Source organism: Rhincodon typus, chromosome 13 (genome assembly GCF_021869965.1).
Source record: "Rhincodon typus isolate 14 chromosome 13, sRhiTyp1.1, whole genome shotgun sequence".
Lineage (NCBI taxonomy): Eukaryota > Metazoa > Chordata > Chondrichthyes > Orectolobiformes > Rhincodontidae > Rhincodon > Rhincodon typus.
Genome location: NC_063344.1, coordinates 21,597,172 through 21,620,744, shown reverse-complemented (window position 1 = coordinate 21,620,744; position 23,573 = coordinate 21,597,172). Strand labels below are relative to the sequence as shown.

At 43.3% G+C, this 23,573-nt stretch overlaps 1 protein-coding gene and 1 long non-coding RNA gene across 7 annotated transcripts in view; one reads left to right on the top strand and one right to left on the bottom strand.

Annotated features, from left to right (window-relative positions):
- The window catches only part of LOC109915896, a 57,999-nt gene that overhangs the window by 15,944 nt on the left and 18,482 nt on the right, over positions 1-23,573 (bottom strand). For 3 of the 4 annotated variants that reach the window (XR_007263579.1, XR_007263578.1, XR_007263577.1), the window contains exons 3-4: positions 10,448-10,531; positions 9,133-9,204 (exon numbers count right to left, since the gene is read on the bottom strand). This is a non-coding gene — a long non-coding RNA (uncharacterized LOC109915896). Of the gene's footprint in view, positions 1-9,132; positions 9,205-9,257; positions 9,605-10,447; positions 10,532-23,573 lie in introns of those variants that run through there. The other variant, XR_002258668.2, reaches the window with a different exon arrangement.
- The window catches only part of LOC109915894 (lipoma-preferred partner homolog), a 344,491-nt gene that overhangs the window by 315,116 nt on the left and 5,802 nt on the right, over positions 1-23,573 (top strand). For all 3 annotated transcript variants that reach the window (XM_048604817.1, XM_048604816.1, XM_048604818.1), the window contains 3 exons: positions 11,907-12,085; positions 14,937-15,057; positions 17,797-23,573. The exon at positions 17,797-23,573 is cut by the window's right edge and continues 5,802 nt beyond it. In XM_048604817.1, the coding sequence (XP_048460774.1) occupies positions 11,907-12,085; positions 14,937-15,057; positions 17,797-17,925 (429 nt within the window). In that variant the 3' untranslated portion in view covers positions 17,926-23,573. The remainder of the gene's footprint in view (positions 1-11,906; positions 12,086-14,936; positions 15,058-17,796) is intronic.

Below are 23,573 nucleotides of genomic sequence, written 5' to 3'. Positions count from 1 at the left end.
CTCAGTCAGTTTATGAGTGGGAAAAGTCTCTCCATACCCAATCTGTCCAGACGCCATACGATTTTAAAAACGTTTATCAAGTCTCCTCTTGGCCTTCTCATCTCCAAGGAAAACAGCCCCAACTCCTCCTATCTTTCAGTTCTTCTGCTGATCGTAGCAACAGCAGAAGGCTATTCAGCCCCTCTGACGATTCTGCATTCATTTAGGTCATAATTGATCTTTACCTCGAAGCCATTTACACACCTTTGTTCCATGTTGCTTGATAGTCCTGCCCAAGTACAATTTACAGATCCCAGTCTTGAATGGTCCAATTGATGCCAACAATCACAGCCTTTCTATGGGGAGAGAGTTTAGAATTTCCACTGTATTGGGTGTGAATAATTACTTCCTGTGTTCACTCCTCAACAGCCTAACTCTAATTTTAAAATTTTACTTCCTCGTTCTGATTTCCCGACCATGATGAACAGCATTTGTGATCCCTTCAAGCATTTTAATAACTTCAAGCAGAACCTAAAATAAAAGCTAAATTTTGTGGATTCTGGAAATCGGAAATAAAAATAGAAAATGCTGGAGAAGCTCAGTGATTATGGAGAGAAGCACAGTTAATGATTCACATCAATTCTGACTCCTGCGTGATAAAGCATGAACTGTGTTTCTCTCTCACAGTTTACCTAACCTGTCCTCTTCATTGAACCCTTTAAACCTTGATATCATTCTGGAGAGCCTGCGCAGTTCTCACTCTGAAACTGACATCTCCTCCCTGTGATGGATGTGTTCGGAATGATACTCTAGATGGGTCTGACCAAAACTTTGGATAACTGAAGCATCACTGCCTCACCTCTGTCATTGAGGTAAAGGTCACCATCTCATGAGCTTTCAGTCTAATGGGAAAACAAAAGAGTCTGACTCCTGAGTGTGTGGTGGCTGCAGAAAATATTTTTCAAGTTTTCATTTTCACTTCAGATACTTTGAACACCTTCAAAGACAGCTAAAGTTGCACTTGGCAAATCTCTTTGAGGAGTGAACAGAGGTGATGCGGTGTCCATAGATTTTAGGAAAGAAGACTATTTACAAGGTACCACAGCAGAGGAGAGGGGCTGGGGAGGGATGGCCACGTAGAATTTGGTGACTGAAACCAACTTTATCCACAGTCACACGTTTCCTGGTAATGTTCCTGGATAATGAGCAAGAACACAGGAATTAGCTGATTTACTGCCCTCTCCCTGACTGGAGTTGCTGAGTCTAATTAAATTGCCCAGCTATCATTGACATTTGCAAAGTAGGCATAGAACTTGACAACTTCAGTTAGGTCTACTAATCCTTCTATTTTTATTTAACATATTTTGATAATCTACTTGTTCAGAGATGGAATAACATTAGCTCTGGAGCAAAGAACAAAGAAAATTACAGCACAGGAACAGGCCCTTCAGCCCTGCAAGCCTGCGCCGATCCAGATCCTCTATCTAAACCTGTCGCCTATTTTCCAAGGATCTGTATCCCTCTGCTCCCTGCCCATTCATGTATCTGTCTAGATATATCTTAAATGATGCTATCGTGCCCGCCTCTATCACCTCTGCTGGCAACGCGTTCCAGGCACCCACCACTCTCTGCATAAAGAACTTACCACACGTATCTCCCTTAAACTTTTTCCCTCTCACCTTGAAATCGTGACCCCTAGTAATTGAGCCCCCCACTCTGGGAAAAAGCTTCTTGCTATCCACCCTGTCTATACCTCTCATGATTTTGTAGACTTCAATCAGGTCCCCCCTCAACCTCCATCTTTCTAATGTAAATAATCCTAATCTACTCAACCTCTCTTCAGTAGATTAGCAGGTGGGACTTGAATCCAGGCCTCCCAGTCCAAGGGTCTGGATGTAACCACTACACCACAAGAGGCCCCCTCTCCACCCATCCTCCTTATATGATCATTGCAGTGATTGCTAAGTCCTGAAGATGCAGTAACAAGCAAATCTTTACCTATGAGTACTCATTCATCTGCAACCGAAACAGATAATAGAATGCCTCAGCTCATATTTAGACAAATAGAATTTGATTGATCAGCGACTATAAAGCATGTCTAGACTTTGAAGGCCAGGCACTATCTGAAAGATAACAAAAATTATTTATGTACTGTCGCCATCTTGTAAATTGAATTAGAATTAGCTTTACCGTCAAATGTACTCACATGAGTACAGTGAAAAGTTTACAAGTTGCCACTTCCAGCACCATCTTAGGTACATGGTACAGATTCTTAAATACAAATTCTTACAGTAAACATTAGAAAAATAGAGAAATTAAAAAGTCCAGCAATAAATTAGAAAAATAAGAGTTCAGAATAACGATCCTTCTAACCCAGACCCTGTCAGGCTTCACCTCAAGAAATGCCAGGAGTCCTAGTCCATGCTGAGGCTGGTGGTCTGGGTAATAGATCAAAGAATCCCTACAGTGTGGAAGCAGGCCATTTAGGCCATTGAGTGCACACTGACCCTCCGAAGAGCATCCCATGTAGACCGTCCGCTACCCCTGTAACCTTGCGTTCCCCATGGCTAACCCACCTAGTCTACGGGCAATTTAGCACGGCCAATCCACCTAATCTGCACATCTTTGGACTGTGGGAGGAAACCAGAACACCCGGAGGAAACCCTTGCAGATAGAGGGAGAATGTGCAAACTCTACACAGTTGCCCAAGGCTGCAATCAAACCTGGGTTTCTGGCACTGTGAGGCAGCAGTACTAACCACTGAGCCACCAATCCCCGCCCCCCCGCCCCTGCCGGGTCCATGCTGAGGCTGGGCGTCTGGGTCCACGCCGAGGCCGGGAGTCTGGGTCCACGCCGAGGCCGGGAGTCTGGGTCCACGCTGAGACTGGGGGGAGTCTGGGTCCACGCTGAGACCGGGGGGCGGGGGGCAGTCTGGGCCCACGCTGAGACGGGGAGTCTGGGTCCACGGTGAGACCGGGAGTCAGCGTTGGCTTTCACCCTGGCCGTCACCGCTGCCGTCATGGGACAGGAGGCAAAAAGAAAAAGAAAACAATACATGAAAAGAGAGAGAAAGAAAATATATGGAATGAGAGGACAAGCTCTGGCTCAGGGATCCTGCTCCACTGCCATCTTGGAGATATGATGTGGGTATCAGAGAGTATACTGGCTAACAGTGTCAGTGGAACAAGCTGCCATTTACAAATCAACTCAGATATATAGAATTATTGATTCATCTTTCTACTTCATTTCATGTCTTTTTTCTTCACTCTTATCTGAACAACATTCACACATGGTGCAAGTTAGGCTTTCAGTTCATGCTGTAGCAGGTTAATGGAAATGCAGTGCCTAAGGCAGATGGGCTGAATAGCATCCTTCCATACTGTAACCATTCTGTGATTTATAATGGAACCATAAGAGTGCAGTTGTGAGTATGAGAAGATATTACCAGCTGGGGTATAGATTGTAGGGAGGGCCTTATCAGTTAGAGTGCAGGTTGTGTAAGGGCATTGAAAGCTGGGGTATAATTGGTGTCCGTCAGTTTTGTGCAGGCAGGTGCCTGCATTTCTCAACTGTTTGTAGATTTACTTTGATCTATTATTTGACAATCAATTTGGAGTAATAGAGATTTTGCCGCACCAAAAGAGACCCTTCAGCCCATCATGTCTGTACTGATTGTCAATCACCTGTCTACTCTGGTCCCATTTTCCAGCACTTGCAACATGACCTTGTACGTTATGATGTTTCAAGTGTTCATCTAAATACTTAAATGTTTATCTCTATGACCCTCTTTTTTTCAGCAGTGAGTTCTAGATACACATCACTCTCTAGGTGAAAAAAATGTTTCCTCAAATCCCCTCTTAAAAATTTATTTTTCTTCAAAACAATACTCTCCTCACCTGACCTCCCCACCCTCCTATCCCCTCCTTCCTATCCCCTCCTTCCCAATCCCATCAGCTCCCTCCCTTTCTCCTTCAACCATGCCCGCCCCTCCCTGAACTTGTCAACAGCCTCAAGTGCTGTTCTTGTACTCATTGACCTCAATTGTCATTGATCCTTTATCTGATGGGAGGGTTTAACACACCCAGGTGGATTCAGCGTACTTTCCAGTAATGATGCCTTACGCTTATAATTATACATTACTCATTGCTCCATGCCAATTCCACATCTGAAATTATTCAGCCAGAATTTCACTCGACTCTCCTCTAGTAGCAGAATTTAAAAAAAACTAAGTTGATATCTAGGTAATTTGAGTTGACGGGAGGAGTTTGGGAGGTGCTCCTCACTCACCCTTTCCCTGTGCATAGATTACAGCCAACAGTCTCCTTCACACTGAGATTTGCAATAAAATAAAGAGATTGCCCTTTGGGCAGGAGCTGTGTTATAGAGGATGGGTAACTTTTCTCACAAGCTTGTTAACCCATTCAGAGAAGCCAGACAAATGCATCAGTTGAAAACCAGATTCCTTTTTACATTCCATTTCTAACCCAGGGTTCATTGTATAGTGATCAGGAGCAGGAAGGCTAGCTGATTTCTACTCTCTATCTTTCTCTTACCCAGTGGTCATAGAGATCAGGAAGAGTAACCCTGGCTGATTTTCCCTCTATCTGACCAGGGTTCACTAGCCAGTGATCAGGATCAGGAGCAGGAGCCCTGGCAGATTTCCGTCCTCTCTAACCCGGAAGTCACTAGACAATGATCAGGAACAGGAGCTCTGGCTGATGTCCTAGCCTCTATTCAGGGCAGTTTATCTGGTTGTCAAATGAATTTGTGATTATACAGCAAAAACAAGGAAATCAAACCTTGACCCTTGATTGAGTTCAGCTACTCAAAAGTGTAGATTGAATATGTAGTTGGTGTGAACTCAGTGTATATGCTCTGTAGTCAGGTGTGTACAGGCTATGTTTCTAGTATGACTTTCCCATCAGCCTTCATCTCCTCTAAGCCAAACAGCTCCAACTTCTCCAATCTTCCCTCATAACTGAAGTTTCTCATCCCTAGAACTGTTTTCATAATTCCGTTCTGCAATCTCTCCAGTACATTCACAACCTTTATATAGTGTGGTGCCCAGAACTGTGCACATAACTCCAAATGAAATCTAACCCTTTAGAGAATAAAAACCAAAAGAACTGCGGATGCTGTAAATCAGGAACAAAAACAAAGTTGCTGGAAAAGTTCAGCAGGTCTGGCAGCATCTGTGAAGGAGAAAACAGAGTTAACGTTTCAGGTCCGGTGACCCTTCCTCAGAACTGATGGTGGCCGGGAAAACATCAGTTTATATGCAGAAAATAGGGAGGTGGGTGGAGTAGGGAGTAAACGATAGGATAGAGCCCGAAGAGAGAGAAAGACAGTTGGACAGACAAAGGAGTTGCTAACGATCAGGCTGGGAGGGTGAATAGTTGTTAATGGGGACTGTTAGTGACCAACAGCAGGGGGTGTGTAATGGCAGGCTACGTGGTAACACATGGTAACCCTTTAGAAGTTCAGCTTAATCTCCTTGCTCTTACACTCTATACCCATATTAGTGAAGCCTAGAAGGCCTACAGTCTATTAACAGCTCTCTCTACCTGTCCTGCCACCTTAGTGACTTATGCGCATAGACACCCAGGTTTTTCTGTTCTTATATGTGCTTTGGAATAGTACACTTTATTTTGTACTGTCTCTCCATATTCCTTCTACAAAAATGTATCACTTTACACTCCACCAACATGTCAATGTCCTTTTTGAAGTCCTGCACTGTCTTCCTCATGGTTTACAATTATTTCAAAGTTTGTGTCATCTGCAAACTTTGAAATTTGTCCCCTACACAAAAAGATCTAGATCATGTATATATCAGATAGCCCCAACAATTGTAGACTTTAGTGCTGGGAAACTTCTAGAAATAGTTATTTGAGATTGAATGGACTTGTTAAGGGAAAACTATGCCTAACCAATTAGCTGGAGTTTTTTAAACAGGCAGCAAAGGGGATTAACGTAAGTTTGGTGTACATGGACTTCCAAGAGGCATATAAATAAGGTGCCTCTTAGCAGACATGTAATGAAAGTGAAACATAATGAAGTAAAAGAACAGTGCTAATGTGGATACAAAATTGGCTGAAGGATAGGGAACAGAGTGCAATTTTTTGGATATGGATGAAGATTTGAAGTGCAGTTTCTCATGGGTCAGCAATGGGATCCAGCACTAAAGTCTGCAATTGATGGGCCTATCCTCACAACCTTTTTGAACAGGGCAGTGTTCCAAACCTCTGACACAAATCCCAAATCTAGGTGAAATGGAAAGATTTTTGCTAGTGCCTCTGCAATTTCTACTGTCACTTCCTTTAATATCCTTGGATGTATCTCATCTGGCCCCAGTATCTTATCAAATTTAATCATCAACAGCTTATCCAATATCTCCTCGTTATCAATTTTAACCCCTTCTTGTGACTGAGTTTTGACAGCATATGTCTCGTGGATAAAGACAGATGCAAGGTATTCATTCTTAGCCATGCCACTTGCCTCCTTGAGAAAAATCTACTTTTTGATCCTAATCAGTCTCTCTCCTTGTACCGTCTTTTTACTACTGATAGAAAACATTGTGATTCCCCATTATGTTGGCAAGTCTTTTTTCATAATCCCTCTTTGCTTCTCCTATTTACTTTTTCACCTCCCATCCCTGAATTTGTTTGCCCTACTTCTCCCATTTGTGAGAATATACTTTGCCTGTATTCAAGCTATGTTCTCCTTGAAGATAGCCTGTTTCTGTACTCACTTAAACACGGCACTGTGAGTAATTCAAGTATTATGAGTTCAAAAGTACTTCTTACTCATTTTTCTGTGCAGCTCCCTACGTTCCAATTGCAGGACCACATCTCCCTTCCCACGTATGTTGTTAGTATTAATGTCAACCAGAACTTCTAGTTGTTTGCCTCCCTCCAAAAGAATATCCTATTGTTGTTCTGTGACATCCTTGACCCTTGCTCCAGGAAAGATAACACACCATCCTGGAGTCATGTTGACCTCCTCAGAAATGCCAATCTGTTCCCTCACTAAAGAAATCCCTATCAGTACTGCCCACCCACTTTTCTTCCTCCCCTCCTATCCAGCTGGGATACCCATCATATCACAGGTTTAGCTTTTGTTGCACTCCTTCAAGGATCCATTGCACTCCCCAGTATCCACAACAGGAAGCTGGTTCGTGAGCGGGACCTCTGGGGAGTCCTGCAATTCTTGCCTGTGTCTCTTGGACTGCCAACCAGTCACTCATTTTCTATCTGTCTGCTTTCCCCGACTTGTGGTGTGACCACTTCTCTGAACTTGCTTTCCATGTAGCCCTCTACCTCACCGATGCATGTCAATGATTCTAGTCACAACGTGAACTCTGAAACCCAGCACTCCAGTTTGTGCAGCCAGGGATACTGCACAAAAAGTCGAAGGTAGCAAACTGCCATGCACCACTGAAGTCCATGTGCTGTAGGTAGATCCACAATGCTATTAAAGAGAGAATTCCAGGATTTTGACCCAGCAACACTGCAGGAATGGTGATATATTTCTAAGCCAAGTTGGTGAGTGGCTTGGAAGGGAACTTGCAAATAACAGTATTCCTGTGCTGTTGTCTTCTGGAAATCGATACAGTCCCTATCCACTGCTTTTGTCACCTCAATTTGCACATGGATTAGATATAACTTTTTTTTAATTCATTCATGGTTTGCTGGCTTGGCCAATGTTTATTGCTCATCGCTGAAGTTGAAGATAAAGTGCAAACAGAAATTGAGGACAAACCCCTTCAGATATTGGAAGCAATGCTGCAACATCTCTCTCTCTCACACGCGCGCACACACACACACACACAAATATAATATGAAACTACCCCATGCCCACATTTAAGGCCACAGAGAAATGCAGGCAACCAGGCATCAATTGAATGGAACAGTGCCACTGTGATGAAAAACAGAAGGATGTTGCACACAGAGTCATCAGCTGGGGTACACTGCCTCCTCTGGACAGCAGGAGGTAATGCCACAGTGTGTTGGACAGCTGCTGAAAGTGAGGAAGGATGGAGGGTTTTGAAAAAGCAGTCAAAATAGGAAATCCTTCTGTGCAGACCAGAATGGGTGTTGTGGGGAGGGGTGATTTCTGAGAGACAACTCAGGTGGTGGCTGAGGTCCCTGAGGGATGTTTCGGAGTCTTATGCCAATGAAAAATTCCAAGCAAATTGGAGGGTTGTTCAGACAGGGATGTTCCACATGCCTGAGCCATCTCAACACTTCGAGGGCATTGGGGCTGAGCATCATTAAGTTCCTCAATGTGGGTTGGATGCAGTCAGAGACATATGTCATGCAAGCTTTTCGAGTGATATCCAGACCACCCCCCCACCATCCGCTCTGTTCCCCTGGGCAGCAGACCACAAGATGTAGGAGCAGAAGTAGGCCATTCAGGACATTGAGTCTGCTCCACCATTCAGTGAGATCATGGATGACCCAATAATCTTAAACTCCATTTTCCTGCCTTTTCTCTGTACCCTTTGATTCCCTTATTGATTAAAAATTTATCTCAGCCTTCAAAATACTAAATGACTCAGTCTGAACTGCCCTTTGCATAAAAAATTCCACAGATTCACCATCCTATTCTGAGATAACCCTCTGGTCCTAGACTCTCCAACCTTTCCACATCTATCCTGTCGAGTCCTCTAAAAATTATGGATGTTTCAATAAGGTCACCTCTAATTCTTCTAAATTCCAATGAGCATAATGCTGCTGTACACACTTTTCCCTCATAAGATCATACCTGATATCGACCTAGTGAACCTTCTCTGGACTGCTTCCAATGCCAATAAATCTTTCCTTAGATCAGGGACCCAGCTGTGATCTGACCAGTGCCTTGTATGGTTTTGGCAACACCTCCCTATTTTTATACTCCATTGCCTTTTGAAATGAAGGCCAATAACGCATTTGCCTTCCCTCTCCTGCTTAGCTTTTTGTGAGGTATGCACGGGGTCTGACAAATTCCTCTGTTTTGTAACATTTTGCAGACTTTCTCCATTTAAATAATATTCATCTATGCTATTTTTTCTGCCAAAGTGCCACAACCCTTGACTGGGCTTGAAGTTTCCTTTACAGTTTTAAAGTTCTAACTGATTTGAAATGTTAAACTAATTCTGGTTTGAAATACACTCACCCTCCAATCATGACAGAATGCTCCTGTCACCAAATTCCCAACTGTGACGCCAATAATGCAGATGCTAGAAATCTGAAATATAAACAGAAAATCCTCGAGATATTTAACAAGTCAGACAGCACCTGTGAAGAGAAGAGTCTGTTTTTATCCCAATTTTTACAAACTGTTTACAATGCATTCCGTCCATTTACATAGAGTCAGTGTGGACATAATAGGTTCACTAGTAGCTAACTGGTAATGTACTCACTCTCTGTTAACTCAAGCAGAGAATGCAAACATAGATTGCAGTTAATAAAATAATTTGCCTAAAGTGGCATCACTGGCAGAATCGGCATGATGTTGGATTAAATTTGAGATCCAATCTACTTCATCCTGGACCATCAGCAGTACAACTTGAAGAGGATGTGAGGGTTGGAGACAATAGGCCTTCCAGCTGACCAGAAGTTTGCCCAAAAGTAAGAAGTTGCAGTTTCTGAAAAAGGTGTTCAAATATGTGTAAAAGGATTGAAGATGACGCAAACTGTAATCTCTCTTGTTATATGTTAAAGTTATTTTTGCAATCGCTGTCTAACTTGTCTTAATGTAATCATACCCTCCTGCTGAAGGTCACACTATCTTCAGAGAAATTGATGCAGATAGTGCGGACAGCCAAAAAAACAAACCTTACAGGAGCTTTCAAATACAAACTTTGATTTGGATTTGGACACGAGAAGCTACATTGACCATATTTAGAGATTTGTTGCAGCTGTTGTCTAATTGGCCACTTTTAAATTTAGTTGTTTACAGTGGTTTCAATTAAAAGTACTTGTACAATAATGTGACACAGTGCTGGCCAATACTCTCTGACCATCTACCCCACCCCCCAAACTTCGCAATCCAACTGAAACTTGGTCTCTTGCCAACAAATGCTGTTTGATCATCAGATTGAAGTTTGCCTTCTGTCGAAATGTTTGTGAATGTTCATATGTAAATTCACTTGACATTGGCATCTGCACTGTGCCAAGGGAGAGAGACCAGGACCAAGTGGGTCAGTGTATCTTATTAATATAGAGCAAAGGCAGGCAGGTGATATTCAGTAATGGATTGACCATGAGCTAATGAACTGGTAGGCAGGTCTGAGGGGCTAAATATCTTTTTTCTATTTGCTGCATTGTCTAAATGGTCCTCATGCATTGAATGGAATACATGACATGGGCAATTCTGACTTATGCTTTGTTGAGTTTTCAGCTTTGCAAGCTGGATCTCTGCTGCAAAGGAGCTATCCAAGTCAAAAGTTGATGCTGCCACAATCATGTTTTTTTTAACTTGAATGTACCATTTTCATTAATTATTCCATAAGACCTTGCTGTGCATGCCTTGATGAGATTTCCAGATGGGGAATGGAGGGTTAACTCATCTGCTGTAAAAAAAAGAACAATAAAATGTCATTCAAAGAAAAGCAGAATTCAACTCAAATGATATCATGGTCATATAGTCCCAATACTGACCTCTGAAGAATTCCACTACCAACCTTCCTCCCATTGGAAAACATCCAAGAACACTCTGTTTCCTAATGCTCAGCTGGTGTCATATGCATGTTGCTTCTGTCCCTTTTATTTCAAAAGATATACCTTTGTTCACAAGTTGTGTGGCAATGTATTAAATGCCTTTGAAAGTTCATGCGTACCACATCTACAGCATTACCCTCATCAATGCTTTCTGGTAATTTTAATTGAAACAAAAATAGAATCAACAATGAGTAGAAGTCTCCTCCTGCAGATTTCTGCTTTGTTTTACTGTCAGGCCATGTGAGATAGGCAGTTGAGGGATAGATCGAGATACTGTGTGAAATGTCAAGGTCAGTGAAAGTTTAACGGAACAGTGTTATCAGGTTTTATTGTCTACTATTTTTTGCTATTCCTAAAGTGATCAGCTGTACATTTGGCAGACTCGTTTTCAGATTTGATTCAGCCCATGATCATGACCTTGAACATCCAATCATCTGTCATTTTAATTTTCCATCTTGCTCTGACTTTTCTATCCTTGACTGACAGTAGCAAAGCTGAATGTAAATTCAACAATCAGCCCCTTTGTTTTTGATTCAGCATCTTACAGCTTTTAGACTTGACACTGAGTTCATGAACTGAATATGTTAAACTTGGCCATGCCCATACCCACCTGGCCACTACTCTCAACCCAGTATCCTCACCTGTTTTGGCTCCTTCCTCATTGCAGTCTCTCAATTTTACCTTTGCTTTCTCCTCCCATCCTTTTGATGACAGATGTTCACCAACTCATCATTCACACCCACTTTGGACATATCTTTTGTTTCTGTATTTGTCCTGTTACCACTCCCTTTGGCCTGTATCATCGCTGCTTCATTTCATTTCATCTCTCTCATTTTTACCTTATCACATGGCTTCCTTTTTGTTCTTTTCCACCTTCCCCTGCTTTTTACTTGTTTATAAGCGGTTACATCCTGGACTGTTCCCAATTTGATAAATGATCATAACACAAAATGTTAACTCTGTTTCTTTCTATTTAGATGCTGTACAACCTGCTGAGTGTTTTCAACATTTTCTGTTTTTATTTAATAAGCACAAACTTTGATGTTTTGTGATATTAAGGCTGCCCCTACTCAAGTCTCACTTCCAGAACTGACAGTTCATGAAAATTTGAATTTACTAAAACTTAAATCATCACATTCACTGAGACTTGCAGATAGGGAAAGGAGTAGACCATCGTCTGTTCTCAATATCTAAGCTCTCTGCTAATTCATTCTCTCTCTGACACAGAACACCCTGGAAAAGTGCAGCGTTTGTTCCAAGCCAATTATGGAGCGAATCTTGCGGGCAACAGGCAAGGCTTATCACCCACAATGCTTCACCTGTGTCATGTGCCACCGCAGCCTTGATGGGATCCCCTTCACTGTTGATGCATCCAATCAGATTCACTGCATTGAGGACTTCCACAAGTATGTACCACAAACTATGTGTCACTAACAGATTAATATCCAAATAGTGGAAAGAGTCCTTAAGTACTGATTTAACTGATAGTATAATCAATAATTCAATTAGTTTTTGAATGAATTATGCCCCATGATGTCAACAGTGGGATTCAAGTGTAGAATGTGTTGCATGTGTCAGTTGAACCTTATTGTTTGAGTCCATTCACGGACCCCCAGGACACCTGGGAACTCCACACTCTGGATGAGTCTGTGTATTGGAGAAGGTTGAAGTGTGGGAACCACTGGATAAGGAGGGGAAGAACGTACCCAACGTTGCCGTCATCCTGATGGTCACCTTTGTGTTCAGCTGCATCAAGCTGTGCGTAGACCCTGGGTATGCAAACACCAAGTGTCACTATGTATTGAGGTTCTACCTGTCCCCAGTGTTGGGAAGGATCAAACTGGCCTCACTGCCACAGAACGCTCCAAATAGTTGGACTATTCTGTATCACTTGTCCTATGTAGAGAAATTTGCAAAGAAAAACACCTTTAACCACAAGTCCTTCAGGAAGTGGTCAGCACAAAGCGTCCTCGAGACCCTGAGGGAAAAGGAGAGGGTGGATGCTGTCGCGTGGTTCCCTGAGCAGACTGTCAGAGTCATTTCACAGAATGCCTCATTACCAGATCTTTCCAACAAGCACCAAAACATTGTTTGGCTGGTGGTGAGAAAGGCACTACCTGTGAGATTTTATATGTGTGCCTGGGCAGCCTGCGCCACCGCACTCTGCCCTCGAAGTGGCTGCAGGGGGATTGAGACTGTGACACATCACCTTCTGGAATGTGCCTTTACAAAGGAAGTCTGGAGGAAGATACAGTGGGTTTTGTCAAGGTTTGTCCTGAGCAGCTCCATGATGTGGGACTCTGCGCTCCAGGGTCAGTCCCCCAGGACGCACACTGAGACAAACATCAGCTGTGCCTGGAAGACCATCAACTCGGTGAAAGATGCTCTTTGGTCTGCCCTAACCTTGTTGATCTTCCAGAACAAGGAGTTCACCCTGACCGAGTGTTGCAGACTGGCACATTGCAGGGTCCGGGACTACGTGCTGAAGGACACACTAAAGCTTGGGGCAGCTGCCGCCGAGGCTCAGTGCAGAAAGTCCACTGTCTGACGTCCTTCTGCTGAAGTTAAATATGGGTCTGTTCAGTTATCAGATCCTTCTAGTGCCTCAAATATATGTAAATATTAGTATTGCATAAGAGAGGTCTTTGGGTTTTTTTTGGGATAGAGTCAAAGTTCAACGTTTTGTTTGTTTGCAAGATATGCAATTGTGCAGAACCAAACTGCTTTAGTGTCAATATATGTATACAAAGAATTTTTTTTATGAATAAAGTATATTTTCGTAATTAAAAAAAGTGAGAACCAGCAGCACCTCTAGTTCTATGTGCACTTCAATCCCACTTTATGGTCTTGCAGTCGTACAGTATGAAGAGGAGGAGCATGGTCGAAGCTTCTGTCCTCAAGACTGTTCGTGGGCCTTTTAAAATGGATAATTCTGATTTAAAGGACTGAATACTTCTGGTTATGAATAATTTATTCGAATTCATTAACCAAAAACATTGGAGAGACTCACTGGGATATAATAATAGTCATACAGCATGGAAGCAGACCCTTTGGTCCAACTTGCCCATGCTGGCAACATATCCTAAATCAATCTAGTCCCATTTGCCAGCATTTGACCCATTTCCCTCTAAACCCTTCCTATTCATATACCCAATTCAGATGCCTTCTAAATGTTGTAATTGTACCTACCTCCACCACCTCCTCTGGCAGCTCATTCCATACATGCAACAACCGCTGTGTGAAGAAGTTGTCCCACAGGTTTCTTTTAAATCTTTCCCATCTCATCTTAAACCCTCTAGGCCCTCTAGTTTTGGACTCCACTATGCTGGGAAAAAGATCTTGGCTATTCATCCTATCCATGTCTCTCATGATTTTATAAATCTCGATAAGGTCAGCCCTTAGTCTCTCAAGCTGCATTGAGAAAAGCCCCAGTCTACTCAGCCTCTCCTTACAGCTCAAACCCTCCAATCCCAGTAATGTCTTTGTAAATCTTTTCTGAAACCTTTCAAGTTTCCTATAGCAGGGACACCAGAATTGCATACAATATTCTAAAAGTTCCTGAAGGTACTGACTCTCACTGAGGTACAGTTACTGAAGGTTCAACTCTCATTGGGATATAGTTCTTGAAGGTGCTGACTCTCATTGGGATACAGTTCCTGAAGGTACTGACTCTCACTGGGATACAGTTCCTGAAGGTGCTGACTCTCAGTCGGATACAGTTTCTGAAGGTGCCGACTCTCACTGGGGGACAGTTCCTGAAGGTGCTGACTCTCACTGGGATACAGTTCCTGAAGGTGCTGACTCTCAGTCGGATACAGTTTCTGAAGGTGCTGACTCTCACTGGGGGACAGTTCCTGAACGTGCTGACTCTCACTGAGGGACAGTTACTAAGCTGCTGAGTCATAATTTTATTGCCTCACATTGTGCATTTTCATTTAGTTTGTCAGTGATAGGGTTCTGATATTTCACAAAAGCTCTGCCTGTGACACTAATAGGTTTCTGCAGCTTTCACCTTGGGTTTAATCTTTGATGGGGGACAGCCCAGGTCTTACTCCTATCCAGTCCATAAGGCAGCCAAGTTATTTAAGACTATCCATCAGAGAAAGGGGCAAACACTTATCAGGGATAGATGGAAGCTTGAATTTGAGGTCATGATAAGATCAGCCATGTTCTTATTGAATGGCAGAGTAGATACAGGGAACTGAATGACCTCATCCTCCTCCTTGTTCACACTGATTCTTGCCTCTGCTCCTGCAGGAAGTTTGCCCCAAGGTGCTCTGTCTGCAATGAGGCCATCATGCCAGCTGAAGGCCAGGAGGAGACGGTGCGCATTGTGGCTCTTGACCGTGATTTCCATGTGCAATGCTACCGCTGTGAGGTAAGATTACATCCAATCACTTAGCCACAGAGGGTGCCATCAACACCAGCAAAATCAGCTCTGTGTCATATTACATCAATGCTAAGTTACCAGGGTCAGCTGTGAGTTAGTGAGCAGCTTTCTCCCATAGAGTTCCAAACTCTAGTGGCTAGTACTGAGGCACATTGCACTAACAACGGGTCAGTACTGAGGGAGTGCTGCATGTCTGAGAGTCAGTTAGAGGGTCAGTACTAAGGGAGTGCTGCATGCCTGAGAGTCAGTCAGAGGGTCAGTATTGAGGGAGTGCTGCATGCCTGAGAGTCAGTCAGAGGGTCAGTACTGAGGGAGTGTTGCACTTTGGAGGGTCAGTACTGAGGGAGTGCTGCATGTCTGAGAGTCAGTCAGAGGGTCAGTACTGAGGGAGTGCTGCATGCCTGAGGGTCAGTCAGAAGGTCAGTACTGAGGGAGTGCTGCTCTGTCAGAGAGTCTATAACTGAGGGAGTGCTTCACTGTCAGAAGGCTGGTACTGAGCAAGTGTTGCACTGTCACAAAGTCAATACTGAGGGAGTGCTGAGACGTCTGAAATGCAGAACTTTGAGTTTCATTTCATGTTTGCTCCTTCTGATGCCTCAGGTGCTTTGAAGAGTCTCTCAGGCACTTCCTCAAAGAGCATGGGGAGTTCTGCCTGATATTTCACCCTCAGTCAACACTTGCAGGACAGATGTGGTCACTATCCTGTTTTTCATGGGAGTTTGCTGCTCACAAATTGGTATCTGTGTTTAAGCAGACATGGCATTTTGCATTTATATAACACCTTTTGCTTCAGAACTTTTCTCCTAGAGTTTATAAAGTAAGTCTTGACTACCATCCAGATAATATTTGGGCAGATTGCTCAGGTTTGGTCTAAGAGGTAAATTTTAAGGGTCTTTTGGAAGGATGGAAGATATATACACAACTGAAGAGGTTTCAGAAGAGAATGCAAAAGTTTGGGTACTTCAATGGAGGCACTGTCATCAATGATGGAGCAGTTAACATTGAGGTTGAAGAAGAGCCCTGTACCAGAGGAACAAAGAGGTCTCAGAGGGTTGTGGGGCTGTAGGAGGTTACACAAATAGCGATTGATGAGAATGTTGATATCAAGATTTGCTTGACCAGGACCATGTGTAGATCAGTGAGAACAGAAGGTGATAGGGCAATGAGACTCATTGAGGCTTTAAATGCTGGCTGCAGAATTTGGATGATCTGAAGTTTACGGAGGATAGAATCTGGGAAACCAGCCTGGAGTGCATTGGAACAGTTGGGTCTGGAGGTATTGAAGGCATGGATGAGCTGAAACAGGAGCAATGTGAGACAATGTGCAGAGGTGGAAATAATCAGCCTTAGTGATTTATAATCAGATACTCATCTTGGGGTTAGAGGTTGCAAATACTCGTGGTCACCTTCAGTGAGGGGATGGAAGGAATCAGGAGGCCAAAGAGTACAGGGTGAGAGCGAGAATACATTTTTGGGAGACTAGGACAAAAAAGCTTAAGGTGAGGGTGTAGTTGAACAAATCAGTATCTACAGAAATATTGTGTTGAATGGTTTCTTACATCAGTGACTGCATGTCAAAAGAACTTTGTGCTTTGAAACAGCTTGAGATTTTCTGAGAGAGTGAAGGACACAATGAAAATGCAAGGTATTTTTCTTATTTTAATGATACATTGAAAATAGGAAACTGAAGAAACCATCTGTCCCCTCAAAACTGTTTCCCCATGCAGTCCAATGCTGGCAGGACTGTGAGTGAAGCCCAATTATCTGCCTTTACTCCACATCCCTGTTCATCTGTACCCAATAAAAAAGTGAAATATCACAATATGGAGAAAATCCAGAAACCTCAGTTGATTGGAGGAGACAGTTTCAGGTTTCCACAATCATTCCTGTGAAGAAGTGCTTCTGAACACCTGGCTCTAATTTTAAGATTAATGCTAACCCACCTGATGAAATAACTGTATCTGTCACATCAATTCTTTTAATTATGGAAGTGTAGAACCCCGTGGAATTTGTATTTTTTTTAAACACAGTAGGAATCCCAATCAGTCACCTTGGTGACTTTCCCACATCAGGTGCTGGTCATGGTGATGGTATTAATGTTCCCAGCCCTGCTCTCCCAGTACACTATGAAGTTTAGCAGGACCTCACTGTGCCCAAGGCTCAAAGAGTAACTTTGTCCTAAACGGGATCAATTGGGTGGGACTTCCTCATCAGATTGTTACATGAACAACCATCTCCATGCCCACACTGATCCCACCTTAATCATTTGGATGGGTCACTTCTTTAAAAATTTATATATGTGATGTGTGTGTCAGTAGCTGGCCAGCATTTATTACTCATCACTAGTTGCCCTTGAGAAGGTGGTGGTGAGCTGCCTTCTTGAACCACTGCAGTCCATATGCTGGAGGTAGACCCACAATGCCTTTAAGGAGAGGAGTTCCAGGATGCTGACCCAGAAACGCTAAAGGAACTGTAAACAATATTTCCCAGTCAGGATGGAGTGTGGATTGCAGGGGAACTTGCAGATAGTGGTGTACCTATGTATCTGCACCGCATATCCTTCAAGATGGAAGTTGTTATGGCATTGAAAAAGCGCTGACTAAGGAACTCCATATGCTGCAAATATCCTGCCCCTCTCCCTCTTTCTTCCACTGATTAATTTATTGTGAAGAAGAAACTGATCCTTCCCCCATCCTGATCTTTCATACCATTTTGATTTTATTCCAGGATTGCAGTATTCTCCTGTCAGATGGAGACAATCAAGGATGTTACCCCCTGGATGGACACATCTACTGCAAGAATTGCAATGCTACACGTATCCAGGCATTGACCGCCAAGACGACCACTGACCTCTGATGACCCCAGACAACTTGCTGACCCGTACTGCCCAGTAGATGTAGCCCATCAGCCTGCGGGAACTTGTGTTTCCCACTGAGTTTCCACAAATCAGAAGCTCTCTCCTGAAGTTCGGGCAGTTGCGGAATACAGCACCTCTTCGGCTGACCCTCCACTTTCCTGCTCACCGCCAAAAACCTTACTTGTACCGATCACAGTGCTGCCTTGGTCTAGCTGACACTGACAGAGCTTCTGCCTCATACTGACTGCCTGTAAGTTCTTGCTGTTCTGGGGAGGTTCAAGGGGATTTAATTCCTGCATGGCTCAAGCTTGCTAGTTAATCTGTGGAGAATTATTCTTACAAGTCTGGATGAACTGTCTGACTGTCTCCAAGAACTAACTCCCCACAAATTACTCGCTATTATCAGTCCTCAGCACTATCATTTTGAACATGTTAAAATATAGCCTGTTAGCCAGGGCACTGAAAATAGCCCAGCCAAGAACATCGTGACTGGGCTCACAATTCAATCCTAGAACTGCCTCTCAATTTATATTTTGTACAATATTTGCTCTCTCTATCTCTCTATTTCCTTTTCTGACCAGCTCGTGTTCTTTCCACCATTCACTCTCTTACTCTCTCTCTTTCTGTCTGTCTTGCTCTCTCATTCACTGACTCTCTCTATCTCTCTGTCTGCCTTGGTCCCTGATTCACTGACTATCTTTCTCTCTCTCTTCCCCTGTCTTTCCACTCCATAACCTGAGGAAATATAAGAATATGTCTGACCACTATTTGGGAATTTGTTCGTGAAATGGGAGGGAACATCCTATTGATTTTTTTAACCCTATTTCTGGGATTTTTCTCAATTAGATGTTCCACAAGTTTATAGAATTCCCCATCTGTTGATTGTTCCCCCAGTGGGATAACATAGTTGTCAAACTCCTGGGTGATGGATACATTCCCAGCTGGAATTCCAAACTCCACATCGGGTGAGCGATGGCTGAGAGACATTTTTTTCCATCCTTTGTCCTCTTTCCCCGAGGAGTAAGTTTGGGCCTCAGGTCTGAGTGCTCATTTCCCAATCATACTAACACATACATCCTTCCAACATCCACTTCCCTTCAAGAGCCGAGGGGCTCAGTTTTCTCCCAGCTTCCCCCACCTCCTTTCGATCATACTGTTTACACTATGTTACATCTGAAAATCATAGTCATACAGTGTGGAAACAGACTCTTCGGTCAAGCAAACCCTACCCAATGATGTTCAAGGAGTTTTAAATAATGCCATATATTACAAAATGTGAGATTTAAAGATAATTTATAAAACGCTGTGAATTTTATGAATATTTTGGAGAAAATAGGTACCCTGCAGGTGAAGCTGATCTCCAGGGTCAGAGGCTTCACCTCTGTTGATGTTCAGATTTGAGAGCCATTTGCTATGGCAGTGAGATCACGAGATAGAATAAGGAAGGGGGAATGTAGCCCAGGTTCATGCTCCTGAACGCTGTTGAATACATTCTGTTGTGACGTGTACCTGACTGTCCAGGTGTGTGGATTGGCAAGAATCTCACGGCCTCAGTCATCCGCTGTGTTCTCGCTGTATTGCCAGAGGTTCTGGAGAACAATTTATGCTCAGCAGAGAGATGAATGCTAATTATATTGCATCCTAAATGGAAGATTGTGCCTTTTGTACTGTACCCCAACAGAAACAGGGTGCCTGTATTATGCAGCCCAACAGTAAGTGGATGCCTGTATTGCTCTACCCCAACAGGAGTCAGTGCTGCTCAAGATGAGGAAGACCAGGGGCCAGAAAGCAGCTGTTTAGGATTGTGTTGAATGTGAGGGTGTGATTTGATCGGGTTACTGGTGTCGTCCATATGACAGATTCCAACTGTGTATAATCTAGTCACCCTCAGGGTGGCTTTAGCTAAATGAGTCCCTTCAACTGGCAAGTTCAGTGCGCAGGAAGGCCATGGTTCCAGTTCAACCCACAGCAGCCCTGAGAATTGACACGTGTTACGAGTCTCTCAGTGCGCCCCTTGTACTGGTGAAACAATTTGGAACTGAAGGTGATATCAAAAGGGAAGAGGGAGTCTGGCGAAAGAGCAAATGATTGACTGTATGGCAGCAGAAGTTTGTGTCACTTGTGCTGTGATCACAAGTTATTCATTCAACAGAGCCCAAAGATAAAGGTCCCTTCATTTAACTGGCGCCACAGAAGCTGAGGTTTATATGGCAAATGTAATGCCTTCCATTTTAGAGACTCGACAGGAGAGAAATTTTATTTTCAAACGTACTCAGTGAGAATTGGAAAGCTTAGGTGAAAGAAACATTGTAATTCCATACCACACACAGAATGTTTTCACATCTTGTTGAAAAGTCCCCTATGGTGAGAAATCCACAGCCAAAAGCATTGCGGCTGTTCCTGTGTTTGAAGTAAATTCTTGTCAGAACCTTTGTGATCCTGAAGGACTTTATATCAACAGAAAGGATCGCATTTACTTCTGAAGCATGTGTTCACTCCTCCTGATGTGATATTAATGATCCTCCCACCTTATAGAAAGCTTGCAACATGTGAACTAGTGGAGCAGATCTTTGAGCAGTTTGACAGAGATTATGAGTGTCACTCCCTGATTGGAAAGGACGAGACAACACACTGAGAGTTGTTGGTGGACACAAAAAGCAGCTCAACAAAAATGCTACAAGAATTCCCACTTTGAGTTTATACAAGAAAAACTAATGTTTACCTCTGGCACTCTATAAATGCAAAATTGCGTTTTATTTAGCTCCATGAATCTGTTTTGGAAAAAGAATAAATAAACGGACTTGCTAAATATCCAACTCCAAACATAGAGCAGAGACCAACATTTCCTGGACCAATTTAAGAGCCAATTTTGCCACGAATTTCATAGAAAAGGAAGCTAGATTTCCAACATGGGAAACGTGTGTATTTGACAATAGTTTCCATGATGAGGCCATTCTGAGGTGTAACAGCTGTCTGTGAATTTCAACTTTTCCTAAAGACTCTGTCATTTCAACTGTACTGTGTCAAGATTGAGTTTGAGAGCAACAAGATAGGAATTGAATTGTGTGAGCGCAGTTACAGTTTAGCACGGTGTGTGGGTGGTGGGTGGTGTTGAGAGATTGAGTAAATTGGAGTTTAGAAGACTCTGAGGAAACCTTGTTGAAAGGTGTACCATTCTGAGAGGGAGTGACAAGGTAGATGCTAGAGTCTTCAACTGGTTGACCGAGTCTCAATGTAAGGAGTTGATCATTTACGTTTGAGACAAGCTGAAACCTCTTCCCTGAAATAGTTGTGAATCTCGGAACTCTTTTCCTAAGTGGACTGCTGATGTTCAGGCACTGAAAATTTTCACGGTTAATTGCTGACTATGTGGCCAACAATGGTGACATGATTAAAATTGGGATGCTCGAGAAGCCAGAATGAGAGGAATGTGAAGAACCAGGAAGAATAAAGGGATTGAGGGGATTACAGAGACCTGGATGATGCCTTAGGAAAAATTGATAACATGAAAGTCGATAAGAATGAAATGATTGGTGCTTCTAAACTGCGAGTGTAGTTCCCATTGGCATCCTGTACAAACAGGATCATCTAAAGGGCCTGAGTGATTGGATGAAAGAAGCCTCTGACAGATAGCAGGGTAATTTTATGGCCCTTCACTGGCCAATGTGAAGGCTGGGGTCTAGTAAAATAGGGGATGTGGTCAGCTCTTTGCCCTCCTGGCCACCTGGCCCCATGTTACTGAAAGGGGCAAGGTGTTGGCCGTGCCAGTCTGCCTGCCTCCAGCTCTGTGGAGCCTGTTTGATTAATGTCAGATTAATGGCTACTTGAACTCATTCCACCTTCTTTGCAATAATGCACAGGAGGCACCCAGCATAGCACATCTTACCAAAACGGCTGTGCCTCCATTTGTGAAGGGGCATTCCTGGTGCCCAAGGAGGGTACCGCTCCCAAAATAATAACCACCCACTTGTGCCTCACCTTGCTGACCCTCTCTAAATCATAAACCCCCTCCCCCCAGCCTTTCTACTCCTTTTCTGGGATCTTGCTGTACCTCCCTGAAGTCTGTGGACAGACCTTGAAGTCTGCAATCTCTGTGCTTTCTCCATAGGGTCTGCTTGCAGCCGCAGTACTGGCTACTACTTATTTGTGGCACTACTGGGGCTACTCAGCTACCAGCCAATCATATTGGGGGTTGCCCTATCTGTGAGGGGCAGAATTCCTTTTTCACCCCATTGTGGCCACCCCAGAGTATCATTGCCCTGAGATTTAAAGGCACCCCACAAAAAAAGCCCCCCTTTAGTATAACCAGACCCAGGTTCCAACAGATGCCAAGTTCCGAAATCAAACAGAAAGGGCCGGAGAAACTCAGCAGGTTGGCTTAGTTTTTTCCAGCGTTTTCCTGTTTTTATTCCAGCAACTGCGATACCTTGCTTTTCGTCAAGGTTGGAGCCTGGGTCATGCTGTGGGCAATGTCATAATCCTCGTTGTAGTCACCGTGACTCACCAATTTAATCACCACAACCCACAAAACACTCCACCCTCTCCTGAATCCTACCCACCCATTTAATCTCCGGCCACAGACCCTGGCCAGTCTTGTCCATCGTGGTCTCTACTGCTGCAATCCCTCTCAAAATAATCCTAAATTGAAAAACTGACAAGTAGAGTGGTTGATACATCTCGCCACTTTGCTGCGAATGTTGCCCTCCAGGCAGCTTCCCTGTGCATTCACTGATGGCTATAATGAGTGTTGTAAAGCGCCTGCAACTACAGGAAACAGTGAGAGGATTGAAGATTCTGTCCTCACTGACCTGCCTGCCTTCTCCTGGTCCCTGTGCTCCATTTATAATGGAGAAAGTGAAATGAAATGTTTGTGGAGACTTGAGAGTTAAGATCCCTAAATTTGCTCCTGAAATGAGTCATTTTTAGATTTAATGCGCAATTGAAACCAGAGAATATTTGAACAAACTGACACTGAATGTTTATATCTTTTGAAGATTAAGTGCACTCTGTTCTGTTGCCTGTCTGACTGTCCAAGGTCTCCTCTACAAAAACAACATGTACGAGGGTGGTTTAGAGAGCAGGACAGGTGTTCAGCTAAATTTGATAATTCCCACTTATAAACTTTGCTGTAAGTTAATCTGAGGATTGCATCTTTAACATGCAAACTCTTTTTATTTTATATTTTCCAGTCTGATTTAATGATGCAAACTGCATGAATTTTGTGTGAGAGTGTGGCCTGATACAGCTGCTGCTTCACAATAATGAAGTGATCATGTCTATTGATCCTGTTATTCTTTCAGCTGGAGCTGCATATGGTCCCTTGACACTATTTAAATGAGTACCCAGATCAGGTGCAGACTGTGCGTTAATGTATTGTGGGTAAATTAGATTTCAGAGTTTGTACAAAATAACCTTGTTTAGCTGTTTTTATCTGAATAGAGGCACCTACCGCCACTGCTTGACTTCACCTCAGCCAAAATTCCACCAGACATTATATTTGCCAATACAGGTGATTGCAAGTACAACCAACACATCCCAGCTATTGAACACATTCCTGGCTATAAAGCACAATCCAGGGTATTCCACACATTCCCGGATAAGTAATACATTCTGGAAATGGAACCCATTCACAGATATACAACACATG